The sequence below is a fragment of the Phascolarctos cinereus genome, unplaced genomic scaffold (assembly GCF_003287225.1).
Source record: "Phascolarctos cinereus isolate Bilbo 61053 unplaced genomic scaffold, phaCin_HiC Scaffold_726;HRSCAF=1367, whole genome shotgun sequence".
Lineage (NCBI taxonomy): Eukaryota > Metazoa > Chordata > Mammalia > Diprotodontia > Phascolarctidae > Phascolarctos > Phascolarctos cinereus.
In genome coordinates, this window is record NW_027556098.1 from 116,811,243 (window position 1) to 116,831,041 (window position 19,799).

Consider the following 19,799-nt stretch of genomic DNA (forward strand, 5'->3'; position numbering starts at 1 on the left):
GCCCAGGATCACACAGCTAGTAAATGTCTGAGGTCAGATTTGAACTCAGGAAGATAAGTCTTCCTGACTCCAGGCCCAGCACTCTGTGCACTATGGCGCCACCTAGCTGTCCCTTTCACTACTTGTTTTTGCCTTTACCTATGATTCAGTGATAGGTTGATAAATACATAACAACTGGTTCTCAGAGGGAGGGGGATACACACATATATGCATCTGTGTTATTAAATTTTGTCTATTAGTTTCTTAAGTCTAGACAGCCAACAAACAAGAAAAAAAAGCCTTGCTTTGTTGCATTTGCCGATTTCCTAGGTATAAATGCTCACACAGAAAATGTAGCAGTTGGCTTGATGAGAGCTAGTTTAAGCAGGCCTTAGCACACCCCAGCTGAAAACTGACTTTAGCTTCCTCCATTGTGATGAAACAGATTGCTTGATCTAAGAGCCAAATCAATGAGTGGCCTTAGAGTCCTTCAAAAATTAATTTATTTTAATGTCTAATGAAAAGTATAGGTATTCACATGTGTAAGCAAAAGCACAAAAAGAAAAATAAGAATAAGAAATAGGCAAAATGGAACAAAAAATGAAATAAAAGCCACATTCCCGGAGCTCTTTCTCCTCATTTCTGTCTTCTGTCTTCCTTCTAGTCCCAGCTAAAATCTCCCTTTCTATAGGAAGCCTTTCCTGATCCCTCTTAATGCTAGCGCCTTCCCTTTATTAAGTGTATCGAGTTTATCCTCTATATGGTTGCTTTGTACATAGTCGTTGGCACATTGTCTCTCCTATTAGACTGTGAGCTCTTTGAGGGCAGGGAACTTTTTTCTCTCTTACCTTGTATCTCCAGTGCTTAGTGCAGTGACTGGAACTCAGTAGGCACTTAATAAATGTTTGTTGACTTGACTCAACCCCCTAGAGGTTGTAATCGATTATACATGTACCCATAAACTTCTACTATTTACGGCCTGTTAAGTCCACTTCAAAAGATGTGTTAAAGTCAGTGGACTTTGACATAGTAGAGCCCACGTAACTTCTGCTTTCATGGTTCTTTTTGACTTTCTTTATTGAGTATATAAAATGGATTTGTGGCTGTAAGCTGTTTTCTTTAACTATATAACTGTAGTCAATTGTTCTTTTCCTTTTCCTTTATCCATTTTGCATTTCTTCATATAAGACTTCCCATATTTCTTAGAATTCTTAGAATTTATAATTTCTTATGACATGGTAATATACCATATACCATAGCTTATTTAGCCATTCATCACTCAATGGCCACCTGGTTTGTTTCCAGATTAAAAAAAAATATCATTTGTGTTGCTAGGACTATCTTTGTACAGAAAAGACTTTTTTTCCTTCCCTCTGTCGATGATCTTGTTGGGGATAAGGTCTCCATGGTGGGGCTACTGGGTCAAATGGCATATACATTTTTGTAGCTCTTATTGTGTGATTCCATATTGCTTTCCCAAAATGTTAGAACAATTCATAACTCAATCAGTAGTAAAATAGCAATCCTGTTTACCTACAGCCATCTCAGCATTGAATTGTGTTGTCTTTTATTATCTTTTCTAATTTAATTAGTATAATGTAGAATCTCAAAGTTGTTTTAATTTATATTTCTCTAGTGGAGATTCTTCATTTTTTTGTATGTGGTTATTAATAATTTATGCTTCCCAAAAGACTTCTCCTAATGTTTATCATCTTTGACTTCTCCAGGGCATTTGGTGCAATTGATTGCTCTGTCCTTCTTCAAACTCCCTTCTGGGCAATACTACACTATCTTGTTTCTTCTCCTACATCTCTGATCACTGCTCTATCCCTTTGCAATCACCTCTGCCCCCTCCTTGTGAGGAGGCTGCTTCAGTAATCTAGGAGTGGGTGATGAAGGCCTTAATTAGTGATGGTACTGGGGTTGAAAAAAATGGAATAAATCCAAGACATGTTTAAAAGCTAGATGGATGTCCTGGGGCAAGTCACTTTAATTCCCTGAATCCCAGCTTCTTCCTCTGTAAAATGAAATGGTTGAATGAGATAATCTCTAAGGTTTTGACATTCTATGGTACTAGAATTAAGTTACAGCCTTCAGTGATGGGAAGCGGGAGTTATAGGTGATTCTAAAATATCTCCTTTGGGAGACCAGAATAGGGGACACAAGGGAAGCTGAGAATGTGTTGAGACCATTTTTGGTGAGGAAATGGTTTGGGGAATGCCCTGAATTTGAGTGGAAAGTGAGGCACTTGTGTGTGTGCCCAGAGAGAAAAGTTGATGTATAGTGATTTAAAAACATATATTTTTTTAAATCTTGTTAACGGTTATGATTTCAACTAGTACCTCAGTGGGGATGCCTCCCAAATATCTTTATAAGTCCAACCTCTCTTCCAAGCTCCCATCTTGCATTTCCAGCTACCTGCTAGCCATTTTCACCTGCATGTCTTACCTCTAATTCAGCGTGTAAAAGAAATAGTGTTGGCAAAATGTAAAAAATATTGTACTTGGCAGAGGATCTGGGTTTGAATCCCATATCTTCTATTACATACATTGGACCATCCTACCCGAAGGGGTACTTGCCACTGAAGAGTGGCTAGGCAGCATGACATAGTAGATGGCAGTCTGGATCTAGAGCCAGGAAGACCTGGGTTCAAACCCTACCTTGCATTTATTAAAAGTTATGTGACTATGGACAAGCCGTTTAAGCTCTTTTAGCCTCAGTTTGCTCATTTATAAAAGAGAGACAGGAATACTATACAGAGTTGTTGCAGTTTTGGAATGAGATGATATTTGTAAAGCAATTTGCAAATCTTAAAAGCCCTTTATGTTAAATGTTATTCTTCTCTGGGAGAGTAAAGGTAAGCCACACATGGTGGTATACACCCATGATCCCTGCTGCTGGGAAGGCTGAGACTGGTGGATCACTTAAGTTCAGGAGTTCTGAGATGAAGGAGGGCTAAAGCCAATTGGGGATCCACTCTACCTCTGACACCAGTGGTGAGTGGGGGACCACTAGGCTGCCAGTTCAGGGAGGAAATAAAGCAAATCAAAACTCCTGTGCTGATCAGCATTGGGCTCATGCTTGTGAATGGCTGCTGCATTTCCAACCTGAGTGAAATTGGGAGAACCAATCTTAAAAGAGAAAGAAAGAAATAGAGAAGTAAAGAAAGAAAAAAGAGAAAGAGAAAAAGGTAGAGAAGAGAAGTAAAGAGGGAAGGAAGAAAGAAGGGAAGGAGGGAGGAAAGAAGGAAGAAAGAAGGAAAAAAGAAAGAGAAAAGGAAAGAAAAAAAGGAAAAAAGAACAGTTTGCCTGAAATGCACAGAATTCTGGGAGCAAAGATACCTGACTTTACTCATTCAACTAACATTTATTAATCTATTCTTCCTTTTCCAAAACATGCTATGTAAAAGAAAGCATATTATCACCCTTCTCTGGGCCTCAGTTGTAATATTGGTACAACAGAGGTGAAGGTACAATGAGGATGTTAATTTTAACGCAAGCTTTACTTGTAGGGTAAGATAGTAGGAAAGCATCCAGTTGCCTTAGATTAGTTTGGGTCTCCAGGCTCAGATAAATTATAACCAAAGGTTAGTACTTGCACATATAATGTCAGAACTAGTATAAGTGACCTTAAAGAAACCACTGAGAATAGGAAAAGGACAAGAAGACTGGAGACAAGTAAATATTATCCTGGTTTTTAAAAGGAAAAAGAGTAGATTCCAGAGACTATAGACTAATGAACCTGATGTTCACAGCAAATTTCTAAAATGAGTTATTAAATAGATGGTGGTTTGTGAACATGGTGGTCGCTGGGACCCAAAATGGATTCTCTAAGAATAAAGTAACCAAGGAAACCTCATTTCCTTTTTTTGATAGGATTAATGCCATGGGTTGGTGAATCAGGTGAATGCTGCAGACTTAGCACATATTTATTTCAGCAAAGCATTTGACAAAATCTTTCATAAAAGATTAACGGGTAAGATGGTGAAATATGGGGGGAAAGTTAGGTTGATTCCCAATCGGTTGAAGAATTGTACCCAAAGAATGTTGATTAATAGACTAGTATTAGTGTAGAGCAGTGAGGTCAAACTTAAAATAGAAATGGATCCCTGAAGGTCACATATTGACTTAGAAAACTACAAACTAACATCTGTGACTATGCTGTATTGCATTTTTATTTATTTTGTTAACCATTTCCCAATTACATTTTAATTGGGTTTGTGCTGCACTCAAGATTTTATAAGTCCTATGCTGTGAGTTTGACAATTCTGGTGTAGAAGGATGTCTCTATTGGGGTACCACGGGTCTCTATCGTTATGCCTATCCAGTTCAATAGTATAAATCAGTAACGTAGATGAAGACGTTAAAGGCATGTTTATCAAAGTTATGGATGATACAAAGCTTCAAGGGATAGTTAACATCATAGATGGCAGACTCAAGGCTAAAAAGAGATTTCTTGAGGCTGAAATTTTAGTTTAATGGGGATAAATGTAAAGTCCTATATTCTGGTTCAAAAAATTAAGTGCACAAATTCAGTCTTAATAGGAGAGGCCTAGCTTAACAGGATTTTGCATGAAAAAGGCCTGTTGGGGTGGGAGTGGTTGGTGGGGTTGGTTGATAGGGTTAACTGGCCATGAGCTTAATGTGAGCTGATGGTATACTGTGATTATTTAATCAATCAATCAACAAGCATTTATTGAGCACCAACTGTATGTCAGGCACTGTGCTAAGTGCTAGGAATATAAATACAAAAGTGAGACAGTTCCTTTTTATTCTAATAGTCTTAGGATACAGTAGTAAAAATATAGTGTCCAGAATGAGTAAAGTGAGTCCAGCTGTAGACCTGGGTAAGTAGCTCACCTCTGAAATGCAGTTTTCATTTATAGGAGACACATTTAATAGCGAGTTTGACAAATAGGAGAATATCAAGAGAAGGGCAGTCAGGATGGTGAAGCTTCTAACCTGCACTAGGAGAGGAATGTTTGGAGGAAAGAGGGATACTCAGACAAAAGAGAATTATAAAAGCTATCTTCAAATAGTAGAGGACTCTTACATGGAGGGAGGAGCACACATTCTTTGTTGTTTTACAGGGCAGACCTACGAGCACCAGGTGAAGTTACAGGAAGAAATAGTTTAGCTCTCTCTATGGAAAACCTTTCTAACAATTGGAGCAAGGGATGAATGATTATTTCTTCAGCTATTCTGTAGAGGGGCTTCCTACATCTGGTGGAAAGTTAGACTTAATCATCTCTAAAGACTTTCAACTTGAAGATTTGGCAGTCATGTGGCACAGTGCATAGAATGCATAAAGTACTGGCCATGGAGTCAGGAAGACCTGAGTTCAAATGTGGCTGCAGACAGTTACTGGGCCATTGTTGTTTTTTTTCCATGCCTCATGTTTCTCATCTGTAAGATGGGGTTAATAATAGAACCAACCTCCCCAGGGTTGTTGTGAAGTTAAAAGGAGTTATTTATAAAGTACTTTGCAAACCTTAAAGTACTATATAAATTCTATCTATTATTATTATTATTATCATTCTGTGAAGGCAAAGAGGTTCAGGAAGTATATAATATCAGAAGAGGTAGGGAGAAGAGTTTAGAATTGGATGATCATTTCCTCCCTAGATCCAGGGGGATTACTTTTTCATATTAGGAAGTAGAGTCAACAGTGGAGATGTCTTAGCAATAGACATAGAACACCAATTTAAGTTTATTTCTATACCTTTGGGTACTATATAAATAACTGGGAAAGACCCTGACTGATTCTGAGAATATCTTTGAAAAGGTAGGGCTTGGGTAAAATGCAAATAGTAAGAGCTCACATTACAAAGCACTGTTCTCCCAACAACCTATGAGTTAGGTATGGCAAGTCATATTATACCCATTTTACAGAAGTGAAGACTGAAGTTGAGAAAAGTTGAATGACTTGTTTGAAGACATGGTTATCAGACACTAGAACACTGACCTCTTGACTTTTTCCACTGAAGCATATTTCTTCTCTCATGTCAGGACACCTCCGCCTGTAAAGTTCTAGAACCTATATGAATAGAACCAGTTGGATATCTTAGGGATAGTGGTAAGGTGGGTTGTAGATTTCCTGGTTCCCCGGGAGAGGTGAAAACCAAGTTAAATGACTAGAGCCCAACAGACCCCAAGTATCCACTTGAAAGGTGGGTATTCAGTGCATTTAGGATCATGGAACACTAATTCTCTGCCAAGAATGAGGAATGGAGCATGTAAAGTAGGGTCAGTATCTATCTAATGGGCGGGGTAAAATAGAGGCAGGTCCTTCCTCTGTTAAATACTCAGGTATGGATACCCTTTGTTGTCTAGGCTCCCAAAGCCTCTCAAACTGTAAATGGAACACTGGCTAATTATTGTTTAATTATTGTTTAAAAACCAATTGGCACAGTACAATCACTGCATTAATTACCCTGACAGCATCTGCTTTCACTCCCACCCCACCCCCTTACTCCTCTACCAAGTCCCTCTCTCCTACTTTAATTCACATTCAGCTTGAGAGAACATCTCCTTTCTCCTGCCTGACTTGATCTCATCTATGCCAGGAAAGAGGAATAAACCATAAAAAGCCCACCGGGATTTGGGAGTTTTGACAGCTGTCCAAGATAGAAACTATCCACCTACAGAGATTCAGGATAGGGCCAAACACCGTGGAGATGGGGGAAAGGGGAAGAGAGAGGAGACATACACAGAGAGACAAGGGAGTAGGAAGGATAGAAAGAGGGGAGAGAACAGAGGTAAAGAGAAAGGACAGAAGCGCATGCTGGAGGTATCCACTGATAGGAGAATCGAAAAAAAAATCAAGGAAGTCAAAGAAAGTGGGGGGACAAGGGGGGGGTGAGAGAGAGAGAGAGAGAGAGAGAGAGAGAGAGAGAGAGAGAGATAGAGAGAGAGACAGGGACAGAAAGATAGAAACAGAGAGAGACATAAGACAGAGACAGAAAGACAGAGAGACAGATGGGCAGAAACAGACACAGAGAGAGGAGATAATAAGAGAAAGGGGGAAGGATGTGGAAAATCTCATGTAGGAAGAAAATGAGGAGAAGGGTAAGGAGGAGAAGAGGAAAAAGGAAGAGAAAGAAGCGATGGGGAGGAGGAAAGTAAGGAAAAGACAGTGTGGAGAGGAGAAAAAAGGAGACTGAAGAGAAAGAAGACATTAGAAAGTCAGTGCCAGATAGGAAAAGGAAAAGGTAAAGTAATGGAGGGAAGGTAAAGTAATAAGGGAAGACAGTTCAAATAAGCTCTCTCCAGGTCAGTCCCTGCTGGATCCCTTCTAAAAGGAAGTCTAACAGCTCAGTGACACCCCGGGAAAAGAGTGCAGCCCACCCTCTATACTCTTTGGGGGCCTGGGCTGGAGCGAGGAGCAGGAGGAAAAAGAAGAAACACATTCCCTTTACCCACAGCAAAAGACACCCCTCCCAACCCACCCAATCCCGACTCTGGCGCACCCCAGGCCCCAGCTCCCCTGGCCCGTGCCCCGCCCCCCTTCGCTCGGATGCTTCCTTAGCTAGGGCTTTTCCTGCGGGGCTCAGGAAGCTGGCCTAGCACAGCCACAAACAATAGCTCGGGGCTGTGCTCTTGTCTCGTTCCTCCTGCAGCTCCTCCGGGTGCGGCTGGACTCTGGGCAGGCTGGGGCAAAGAGGAGCAAGCATTTCCCGGAGCCGAAAAGGAGCCGGCCCAGGGCAGGTCCCGACCCCCTGCACTGGCGGGCACAGCCCGCAGCTAGCAGCTCGGGGCATTGTTGGCACAGAGTTGAGGGAGCAAGATCAGGAGCCGGAGGAGGAGCAGCAGGAGGAGGAGCAGGAGGAGGAGGAGGAGGAGGAGGAGGAGGAGGAGGAAGAGGAGGAGGAGGAAGAGGGAGGAGGGAGAAAGGAGGAGGAGGGAGGAGGGAGGAGGGACCCAGCCAGAGCAGGAGGGAGGGAGCTAAAGAGCGAGCAGGCGAGCGAGGGAGGGAGAGAGAGAGAGAGAGAGAGAGAGAGAGAGAGAGAGAGAGAGAGAGAGAGAGAGAGAGAGAGGGAGGGGAGGGAGGGAGGAGGAGGAGGAAAAATAAAGAGGAGAGAACGGAGCAGGGCTGAACAATAGAGACAGGCAGACGGGAGAGAAGGAGGACCAGCTGCTGCTGCTGGAGAAGGAGAGCTGGAGGCTGAGGCATCTTGGACCCCCTGTCCCTGAGCCAGAGAGGAGGCAAGCAGCCCGGCGGAGGGAACGGGCTACCATGGGGGAGCCGGCAGAAGGCTCCCCCAGCCCTCCCCGAGCCTCTGCTTGAAGCTGTGCATCATCTCCTCCGGCTCCCCCATCCCGCGCCTGCCCGCCCTCGAAACCCCAATTCCTTAGGATCTGATCGCTTCGGCTTCTGGGCACCGGGTCTCCGCCGCCCTCGCCCCCGCCCCCACGGAGGAGACGAGACGCCGGCCCTCCGTTTCACCTCCCGGGGGCTGTCCGCAGAGCCCCCTCCCCAGTCATGAACCCCCCGGAGGGGGCAGCGGAGGAAGGAGGAGCAGCCGACTCGGACGTGGATGCGTTTTTCCGGACAGGTAAGACTGGAAGGGGGCAATGGGGGTGGGGTGGGGGCGAGAGAAAGCCTCCCTTTGAGGCTTTGGGTTGCTTTGCTGGGGGCAGCATTGCCTACAAGTTTGGAAAAGGAGGGGAGCTGCGCCGAAAGGGGGGAGTCTCTTCCCCTCCCCCACTAAACCCTATCTCTCTTCTGTTCCCCCCTTCCCCCCCCAACCCCCCACCCTCCTGCTCTACCACTCGTTGTCTGGGTTATAGTTGCTGTGATTACTGTTGTTATATCAAAGTCCGAGACACTGTTGGCGCTTTGGCAGGGGTGGGGGCTTGTGGGCAGGATGCGGGGCTCACTCTCTTTTCCCTTGGCCACTCATGCTCTCAGTATTAAACCCCATTCGCGCGCGTGTGTGCCTGTGTGTATATATGTGTATCTATATGGGGGGGTGGGGAAGGGGAGGAGTGGAGGTGGGGAACTAGAGGTCTGTCCACTTCAGCTGCCTTCCCAGGCGCCAGGAGATGGGGCGATGTTGCCTCACTTGGTAGCGTGCAGCTCCTACAGGCACAGATCTTATCCGCCCCCGACCTCCTCCTGTACCCTTTCCCATTCCTCCATTCCCTACTGCTTGCCCCATCTTCAGCGACTGTCACTAAGGGCAGTTGGCTAGCAAAGCGCAGGATCCACACTGAGAAAGAGAGAGAGAGGAGGGCACGGGGCTGGGGGCTCCCAGAAAAGGCGAGTAGCTGGAATTCAAAGAAGATTAGGAGCCGGGAAAGGCAAAACAGGAGCTGGGAATCTCTGAAAATCAGGAGGCTGAGAATCAGAGCTGAGATCCGTGAGTCACGATCTCACTGCTGGGAACTGATAGCCAGTACTACTTGCAAGAGGAGAGAACTGGCACTAGCTGGTGTCTGGATGGAGCCAGAGACTCAGACTTCAGTGGGGAGCCTTGGCCAAGGAGCAGCGGGGCTGAGCACGCCTCTGTTCTCACCTCTTTCTCTCCTCCTTTAATGGGAATGCAGAATTAGCACTAGCAGGTGGAGGGCATTTCGTAACAATCCCAGCTCATTCCTGGAAGTCAGAGTTAGCATCCCCACCTCCCACCACCGAATCTTTGCTATCCCATGGCAGCCTGGGGAGGGATGATGATTCGAAATCAGGGGAAGATAACACTCCTTAGGTTCTTTCATTTCCACAACTCCATCCATACATATAAACATGTGTATATATGTATGTATATGTGTATACAAATAATATATGTGTGCATATGTATATATATGTATGTATGTAGTCATCTGTACATTTCACATATGCATTCCCTACATCCCTCATGTCAGTGAGCCAGGTGCCTTTAGAGGCCTCTACATCATACATTTCTATATATTTATAATGCTGTCTTCCCTTCACCTGTAGACCTCTCTCTCTCTCTCTCTCTCTCTCTCTCTCTCTCTCTCTCTTCTCTCTCATATATGGTATGCATATAGATATATATTTGAGAGAAGAGAAAGAGATAGATAATTTTTTGGGGGGGGTTCAGTCTCTCCTATATGTTTAACTTCTGTGTATCTGTAACCAGTCTCTCCATTTACAATTATCTATCTCCCTGTATGTAGAACTACTTCATCTGAAAATTTTATCACAGAGTTTAAGTAATGGTAGCCCTAAGGATCTAACTTTCCCCCAAGAGACTTGACTTAGGGGGCATGGACGAGCAGGGTCATGAGGTCAGCTTGGCTCTGAACACTCTGCTTGTACATCTGTTTCCAAACCCCCTTGCTTTGCCCCCTGGGTCATCATTTGGGAAGGAGGTGGGAGAATTGTCATTAGACCATGTGACTTTGGAGGCAGTGACCAACCATATGTTCTGTGACTGGGCAAGAGCATAAGCAGCCAGGAGCCCCCTTATATTCCGATAGATCCCCAAACCTAGATGAAAGAGATGAGATTCTCTTCCATTTAAGTCTGCTTCCCGGGGTGAAGTTTCTCTCTCCCCTCAAACTCTACTCTCCCCATCCCCCAAGCAAGCATGAATTCTAAAAAGGAGCAGGAAAGCTGACCTGTGTGGAATCTGAGGGAGGGAAGGCTTCATCTGCTTGGAGTGCCTCCCCAGAGATCCCTTCCCTTCTTCCTTTTTCAGGTCCAAAGCAAATTGTGAAGTGAGGAAAGATAGTTTACACCTCTGAGCCCTTCTGTTTGGACTCTTAATCTTCCTCCCAACCTCTACCCCCCAACAAACTCTTCTAGGGATCTCATGCTCATAGAACCCCCAGGCCGTTATGCTCCAGATCTATCTGTGTAGTTCTTTTCTCAGTCACTAATACTCACCTGTTTATTTAGGAGGCCAGTCAGTCATGCAGCAATTTTTCTTTCAGAGCTCTCTTAATCCCCAATAAAATAACTGACATCATGTTAAAGGTAATAATGGTTAGTAATGGTTTAATGTTTCACCTTTTCTGGGGTTCTTCAGATCATATCATGCAGGCTACAGTTTAGTAAGACTGGTCCTGCTCAGATCACAGTAAACAGCAGCCTGGGGTTAGATTCAGTTAATGAAGTCCCTATGGGACTTTTCCTCTTAATCCCTTTTGGGAAGCCTGGGTTTGACTTATATTTGGAAGTAGTCAAGGAAGGAGTAAATACTTAAAGCATAAATGAGGCAAAGAACTGCAGCTCAAGAGGAAGGTTAGAGGAAGGTACATTCTGTCTGTGGCTGACTTTGTTTAAGACCTGCCCTCTATGTATGCTTCACACCCTGCCCCCCACCCCCAACTGTTCTGTCATCATCTCAAGGCTGATCACCATCCTTATCCACAGGAAATTCACCCTTGTCTGAATACCTGGGCAAGTTACTTAACCATTCAGTTTCCTTATCTATAAAATGATGAGGTTGGACTAGATGTCCTCTAAGGTCCCTTTCAGCTCTAGGCCCATGATCCTATGAGCCTGAGGCACTTTGTACCTCACCCCATACAACAGGTCTGTTTTAAGTTGTTTCCAAATGCAAGATCAAAAGAAATCCTCAAACATTCTTTTAACTAATTAAAATTTTTATTGATATCTTTTAATTTTACATCACCTTCATTTCCAAATATATCTTTCCTCTCTTTGCCCCCCAAAGAGTCAACCCTTGTGATAAAGAACAAAAAAGCAACAGAAAGAAAAATAGTCTGGCCAACTAGTCAGAGTGTCAATGAAGCCAGATTCTTTACCCATAGTCCTTCACCTCTGAAAAGAAGCAAGAGATGCATTTAATCCATATATCCTCTGTGAGGCCAAGTTTGGTCATTATAATTGAATGGTGTTTAATTTTTGTTCTTGTTACCCCCCAAAACGTTTTGGAATCTGTAGCAACAGGGCTTTTTTGGGTGCTTATCAGGCCCATGGTATATACCCTGGCTGCCACCTGTACATGGCATGGGGCTACACATCTCTAACTTTGAGGGGAACATTTATTTCTCCTTCAGCCCTATTATTTGAGCTCTCTTTCTTACCCCTTCCTTCCCATTCTAGTGAGAATGCTCTGCTGATCCAAGGTGATGGATCCAATCTTAGGACTCCTTATCAATTCCCTCCCCATCCCCAACCATCTCAGTCCATGGCCTTGTTAAAATGGATGGATCTGTGCAGAGCATTTTACTATATGTCATTTGCTTCTAGTTCAGGGGAGGCGTGTCAGAATAGTTTTTTTTTATTAGTGGGGATGGGCAAGAGAGAAAAACAGATGATCAATAGGTATTTCTCGAGAGGAGGACACCTACTACGCACCCAGCCACCTACCAGGTGCTATGTTGTTTACAAAATAAATACCAGGTCAAGGTCCTTAGCCTAGATATACTTATTAGTAAAGAGTAACTAACGCATAAAATAGAGAAAAAGAAAGTGCTAAAAAGCAGAATAAAATGATTAGAAAGGCAGCCCAGGCCCTATTAATGTGGGCAGGGGAGAAAGGATCCACAGTTAATGTAGTGGAAAGAGGATGAGGCACCATCACAGGATGCAGAGAAGGAATTATCAGAGAGGCAGGAGGAGGACAATGAAAGACCCATCATCAGTATTTTTTGTGTATTTATTTTAGCTTTTCAAGTAGATGTATCTCCTCTCCTCAGTGGGATCCTAAGCTCCTTGAGGGCAGAGACTATGTTTTTATAACCCCTTCATGCTTAGCTGATGCCAGCTGCTGAAGGAATACTTGTTAAATTGAATTCCTGTTATCATTCTCACCCTCCTCCTACCAGGGGACCACCAGTCAGGGTAGCTGAAACAGCAGTGAGTCGTGTCTTTGCCACAGAAAAAGGAGATCCCAGAATAACAACAGAAATCAGAGAGGGATGTAACACTGAGTAATAAGTAAATACTGTTCAAGTGTTGGCACAGAAGAAAGAGGATTCCTCCCTAGCTTTGTTTGTCCATAAGTAATGGGAGCTTTTTTTTTTAAAGGCAATCTGGGTTAAATGACTTGCCTAGGGTCACATAGCTAGTATATGTCTGAGGCTGGATTTGAACTCAGATCCTCCTGACTCCAGGGTCAATGTTCTATCCATTGTGCCACTTAGCTGCCCTGAAAGAGCAGGTTAAGAGAGCTTTTTTGATATTTCTTTTTCATGTTTCAGAATGTAAACTTAAAATCTTGAATGTGGTGTTTTTCACATGTTCCTGTCTTCCATCCCTGCATATTCAACAGAAATTCCCCTAGGCAGAGTGAAAGTTTGGGGTTGGGTCATATTCCTTAGAGAAGAAGCCTTTGGAATTCATGTGCAAAAGGCCATGTGATTCTGTCATAAGGCAGGGGGTTATTCAAATATTTCAATCACCTCTTTTGAGAGGCAGGGCAATACAGTGAGTTTGAAGCCTAGATCTGTTGCTTTCTTGTGGTACCTTGGGAATGTTATTTGTTGGACTTCTCTAAGCCTTAGTTTACCTTTCTGTAAGATGAGGATAACAGTACTTGGACTAAGCATCTTCAAGGCAGTTCATAGGAAAGGTGCTGCATGAAGCCTGCATCCATCATTCGTACACTTACAAGTGGAAAGGCAGCCTGTGTAGGGGTAATGGCACCAAGCTTGGCAGCCTGGCTGTGGATCTTGCTTTCCCTGTTTACTATCTGTGTCATCTCAGGAAAGTCTCTTAACCTCCACAAAGTGTCAGTTTTGTTACCTGTACAAACAAATGAAGATAATAACAGCAGCTCTTGCTTACCTCACAGAGCTGGTGTGAAGCTCAAGTGAGAGGACAGATACAGAAATGCTTTGTAAACTGTTAATTGGCGTCTACCTGTAACATATCATTATTTTGAAATCACTAAGATCTGAAAGGGAGTGGCTGTTATTACCCCTTTCCTTTCCGTCCCCTGCAGACAGAACTTTGGGGAATGAGGGGATGTGGTTTGTTCAAAGGATGGTGACCTGGCTTTAGATGGGGACAAGATAGGTTGAGGCCGCAGCAGGAGGAATACAGACTAGGGACACAAAAGGCCTCCGTGGTCTCTGCATATTAATAACCACAATTTATTGGAGCAGCTAGGTGGTGCAGTGGATAGAGCTCCATCCTTGAAGTCAGGAGAACCTGAGTTCAAATTCAGCCTCAGAAGAGACACTTGACACTAGCTGTGTGATACTGGGCAAGTCACTTAACCCCAATTGCCTCACCAAAACCAAAACAAAACCCCCAAAAACAAAACAAATACACCAGGACAGGTGAATTCAGGAAGCTGGGAGGTAGGGTAGATTTGACCCTGCATAGAGGCTAGATTAAATGGCCATTCAAATTACCTTTGTCCTTGGAGCCTGCAATTCTGTGAATGAACAAATATTTAAGCAAAGGCTGGATAACCACCTGTCTGGGATGTTGAGGTGGGGCTTTCTGTCTGGGGTGAGAGGCTGGGCTAAGATCAAATGTGGTGCTTTAGGCTGAAGGAGGGGATAGCACTTGCCTGGCCACATCTCAGAATATTACTAGGAAAAGACCATCTCATTCAATCCACATCTGGGCAAGAATCCTCTTTTCAACATAGGACAATGGATTTAGAGCTGAAAGGGGACCTTAGAGGTAATTGAATGTAATTGTCTTCATTTTTTCACATGAGGAAACTGAGGCAAAGAGAAGTTGAGTGCTTTGATCAAGGTCACACAGCTAGTAAGTGTCTGAGGTGGGATTTAAACCCAGGTCTTCCTGACTTCAAATCCAGTGCCCTATCCACTACCCCATGCTGCCTGTCAGACTCAACAAGTGGTCATCTATTTTTTGTCTGAGAACCTCTGGTGAGAGGGGGAGAGGTAGCATAGCTAATGAATAGAGGGCCAACTCCAGGCTCATGAAGATCTGGGTTTACGTCCCCCCAGTGACACATACTACATGTATGACAGTGGGTAAGTTGCTCAGTGTTCCAGGCAACATTCTAAGACTGGAAGTTACAAAGTTATGAATCTGCACTAGTGGAGGCAATTTCAACACAAGGACCTCCAAGCACTTATGAACACATAGGTTTTGGATACCTTTACCCGCTTCCCTCTTCCTGAAAAAATAAAAGGGAGCCCTCTGACACCATTCTCTGTGACACTAGGTTGAAACTGTGGTAAATACAAGGTGATGCAGCAGGGAGAGTACTAGGAGTGGAATCAGAAGGACCTGAGTTCAAACATATACTAGCTATGTGATCCTGGGCAAGTCACTTAACTTCTGTCTGCCTCAGTTTCCTCAACTCTAAAGTGGGGATTATAAGAGCACCTACCTCCCAGAGTTATGAGGATCAAATGATATATTTGTAAGGAGCTTAGCATAGTTCCTGACACATAGTAGGTGTCCTTCCCCTTTCTTCCTTCTTTGTGGGGTCCCAAGGACACAGGACAGGCTAAGGAAGCCTAGGGCCCGCCTCTATTTTCTTTAACAGCAAAGAATCAATAACATTCATCAAGTATCTAATATATGCAGAACACCAGGCTGAAAAGTGGGATGCCTTTCACAGGACTGTCCCAAAATGCTACTATTTCTCCCTCCCCAGAAAAAGTGTAAACTTTCAGGTAGGTCATTCATCTTCCAAGTGGCACTTGGGTAACTGAGCTGTGGAGGGGTCTACCCCTGTATGGTAAGAATGGAGCCCACACTTCCCCCCTGCCTCAGGTGTGTGTAATGAACTATCTCCTTTTTCCTTTTCCCATCTGCTGCCATTCAGATTCTTCCTGCCATGCCTTTGTATGTGAATGACTGGCAGCTAAGCAACTTGGAAGTGATTGACAGTCACAAGGCTGATGGATCAATACAAGTGCTCGAAATCCTCTGTCTGCCAAGGAGTGAAGGAACAGAGTTTCAGCTGGGAGGGTGGTGGGATTGATTTGGAGATGCCAAGAGGGAAGTACTGTAGGCAAGGGTCTTGTGTTGTGGACAGGGGGTCCAACTGCTACCAACAGCCTATTAGTGGGGAGTGGGGAGGGGTCTCTTTGTCCCTTCCCCTCCTGCCCCCAAGGTCTCAGTACAAAGTATCTAGCTGCCAGTTAAAAGGCTTTAGGGCTGCCACTCCTGTCTGGGACAACTGCCCAGAGAATGTAGAACCATAGAATGTTAAATCTGGAAGGTGACTCCTTAGGTGTCAGGTAGTCTAACCCTATCACTTTCCAGATGGTGACATCAGAGAAGTCAAGTGGGTTGCTCAAAGTCACCAATAGTTTAGGGCAGATCTCTGGTCCTTATGCTGTCCCATAAAACCCCAGGAGGATTTTCTCAGGGAGCAGATAGGTGGCATGCATGCCTGGGTAACCTGTATCATTTGTATTCTTCTAAGTAGATGGGAAGTATTGACAATCTGAACACTTTAACAGAATAGATTGTAAGCTCCTTAAGGGCAGGGACTGTTTCATTTTTGTCTTTGTATTCCCATATGCCTAGTATTGTTGTTGTTTGTCCTACATTCTGGAAGAGGACCGTGACATCAGAGAGGTGATGCCATGACATGCAAGTGAATTGGATTTAAGTGAGAGAGGGCTGTGCAAAGTCACCAGCCCCACTTTTCCCCCTGGGGCCACCTGGAATCACTAAATGCCCCTAGTATGGTGCAAAGCAGAAATTTAATAAATATTGAATGATTGATTGGTTGAACACTGTCTTGTGTTCTGGTGTCCTGTGACATACATTACTTATTTTACCCTGAAAGGTATAGCTTCCTTTCCCCTTTCTTCAGGTACAGGCAGCTAGATGGTACACTGGTTAGAGCATTAGGCTTGGAGTCAGGTTAGACCTGAATTCAAATCCAGCCTCAGATACTTACTAGCTGTGTGACCCTGGGTAAGTCACTTAACCTCTGTTTTCCTCAACTGTAAAATGAGGATAATAACAGCACCTACCTTAAAGAGTTGCTGAGAGAATCAAATGAGGTACTATTTGTAAAAAGTACTTAGCACAGCGCTTGACTAGTAGGTACTATAGAAACACTTATGCCCTTCCCCCTCAGACCCTGTAAGTTTTCTGAGATTCTTGGAAGAACTGTATTTAACTGTAAAGTTTACTCTTTTTATTATTTATTACAATTTTGGGAGTTCAGGCTCTACTCTGATCCAAGCAGGAAGCTAGCCAAAATCACATTCCTTACCTACTACCATAAAAATAAGCACATTAGTCCCCTTTGGTCAGGCTTGTGTGATCTATACAGGCAGATTTTACTAAACTAGAGAGCCCCTTCCAAGGCTGTAGTAGTTCTTTGAACTGTTTTTGTTTCTTTACATCTATGATTTAATCAGTATAGGGAACTCCTGGCGTGGAAACTCCTTCCATTGGTTCAGATCAGCAACTCGTTTGTAACTTATTGGAGAGTGTACATAGGGCACTCGGAGGATAAGTGATTTCCCATAATCCCACAGCCAGAATGGGTCAGAGATGGGACTGCCACCTACATCTTTCTGACTCCGATGCTGTCTTTCAACTCCTGAGTTGTAGTTCCTTCATGAATGTTAGTTGAATTGAATTGAAGAATATTTAGTACTTACTCATCAAATTACTGCATGACAAACCCCTCAAAGAATCTGTGGATCTTGATGGATGTGGCTTCTTTGTCGGGCAGATTGTAGGAAGGGTAGGCAAGAGGGCTGAGGGAGAAAGGCTCTTCTGTGGCCTGGATATGGGCTCTTGGAACCTCTTCCTACCTGAATGGTCCTGGGTAATGGAGCTAGAATTAGATTCACAAACCACTCAACCTCGAAGGCATATAGAAGGGGAGGAGTAAAGTCTAGGAGTAGGAGTCAAGACATCTGATTCCTAGTTTTATCTCTTCATTAACTAACTATGTGACTTTAATCAAGTCCCTTTACCTCTCTGTACCTCAGTTTCTTCATCCAGTTCAAATCTATTAATATGTTAAACACATACTAGGTGAAAGGCTAAAGCTCTACTATGCTGCTTTATTGTGGCATGAAGCAACTTTGAGTTGTTGAAGGCTTTGCATTTGATGTGTAAGCTCTAGCAAATTGGTCCTGCCAGCCTGGAAAGGCTTTGGGTATGGGTGGTGACGGATTTCATCATCTAAGTACCAACTTATCTAAATTACCTTATCACTAAGTTGGTTCCAGGGAAATGGATTTTTCCACAGATGGGTCTTTTTAACTTTTTTCTTTTTTAGTGTTACGGACCCCTTTGACAATCTGGTAAAACTTATGGGTGACAATGTTAGATGCATAAAATAAAATACATAGGATTACAAAGAAAACCAATTCTCTTGAAGTGGTTATCAGTATGTAGGCATATATTGTATATATATTATATGTGTATATATATATATATATATGCACATATGTATATATATACACACAAATCTATATACCAATCTCTCTCAATCTCTGTCTCTGTCTCGATCTCTATCCAAGTTCATGGGTCCTAGGTTAAAAACCCTTGATCTAAGACATTGTAGAGGTATAGCAATTTGATCTGTGGCCATGGAGGGGATACTCCTACTAATGGAATCACAGATGCTTGAAATATTGAAATGTGTGTAAGGCATTGTACTAGGTCCAGGAGATAGAAAGATTTTTTAAAAAATGACAAAAATCCCTTTGCTCAAGAAGCTTGTATTCAACTGGCAGCGGAGAGGTGCTATGACAGGTACACAGATAAGTATTATACCAGATTGGGTAGATGAGAAAGCAAAAGAGATCATGGGACAAAATACTTCAGGAAAATGTGAATGGGGAGAGAAGGCTTTCAACTCATTGGTTCATGGAAAGCTTCAAAGAAGAGAGAGTACCTGAGAACTCAAGAGTAATGCAACTTAAATGTAAATTGAGAAGGATTGGGCTGTTATAGAGCTGTAACTAGAAATTCTGACAGTTATTACAAATTTGGTTGTGCAGTGACAGGGTAAGAGATAATGGAGGACCATGAGACAGAAAGTATGAAGATGGCAGGCTTTGGACCACAGTGGAGAGGAAGGTAATCAATCCCCTTCCCCAATGTAGGTGTTTGGAACAATACTCTGTCCATCTCACTCTAGTTATAATTCTTTCTAGATGATTGCTGAGCTCCTTTTCAGATTTAAAAGGAAATGATGGCACATTTTGGCCATGGGAGACTGATATGGCTAGGCTCTGGGACAGAGGAGGGGGAAGAGACAGACTCTGTTACTTGGGAATATCTATAGCCCATAGCCACAGACTGGCCTCTGAAGTGGAGCAGCATCATTCCTGCAGGGCAGAAAGGAAGTTCTAGGCCTAAGGGAAAATTTATTTCAGGCTTTTGGTTTGATTAAAATCTCACAGTTCAAGTGAGAAGGCCCGGCAACACTGACATCTGAGATACTCAGATACTGAATTACAGTATGAGTGCTTGAAAGAATGGTGGGGTGGATATATTAGGGAAATGATAGAGAAGAGAGAGATTGGGGATGGAGTTCTGTAGGCAGGGCTTGCAGCTGATGCCACAAGCTAGAAATGCTTTCCCTCTTGCATTTCTTTTCCCCTGATTGACTTCTATGCACTAATTGCATTTAAATTTGTTCAGTAGTTAGTGGTGGACTTGTCTTATCACCCTACTGAACTATAAGTTCTTTGAGGGTGAGATCTATGTCGTTTTCCATTTTTCTATCTCTGTCAATGCACTACACATTAATAGTTCTGATGTTTAATTGACTTGATGCCACAAACAGCGACTCTCTAAGAGTTTCATTTCAGTAGTTGTGGGTTCTTAATCTGGGATCTATGGCCTTGTTTTTAAAATATTTTGATAATCATATTTAATATATATTTGGTTTCCTTTGTAATACTATGTATTTTATTTATGCATTTAAAAATATGACTCTGAGGAGGTCTCCATAGTTTTTG

At 43.3% G+C, this 19,799-nt stretch overlaps 1 protein-coding gene across 1 annotated transcript in view; it reads left to right on the forward strand.

Annotated features, from left to right (window-relative positions):
• The first annotated feature begins 8,024 nt into the window (after positions 1-8,024).
• KALRN (kalirin RhoGEF kinase) overlaps positions 8,025-19,799 on the forward strand; it is a 709,132-nt gene continuing 697,357 nt past the window's right edge. The window contains 1 exon segment of the mRNA XM_078146745.1: positions 8,025-8,533. Coding sequence (XP_078002871.1) covers positions 8,461-8,533 — 73 coding nt within the window. The 5' untranslated portion in view covers positions 8,025-8,460.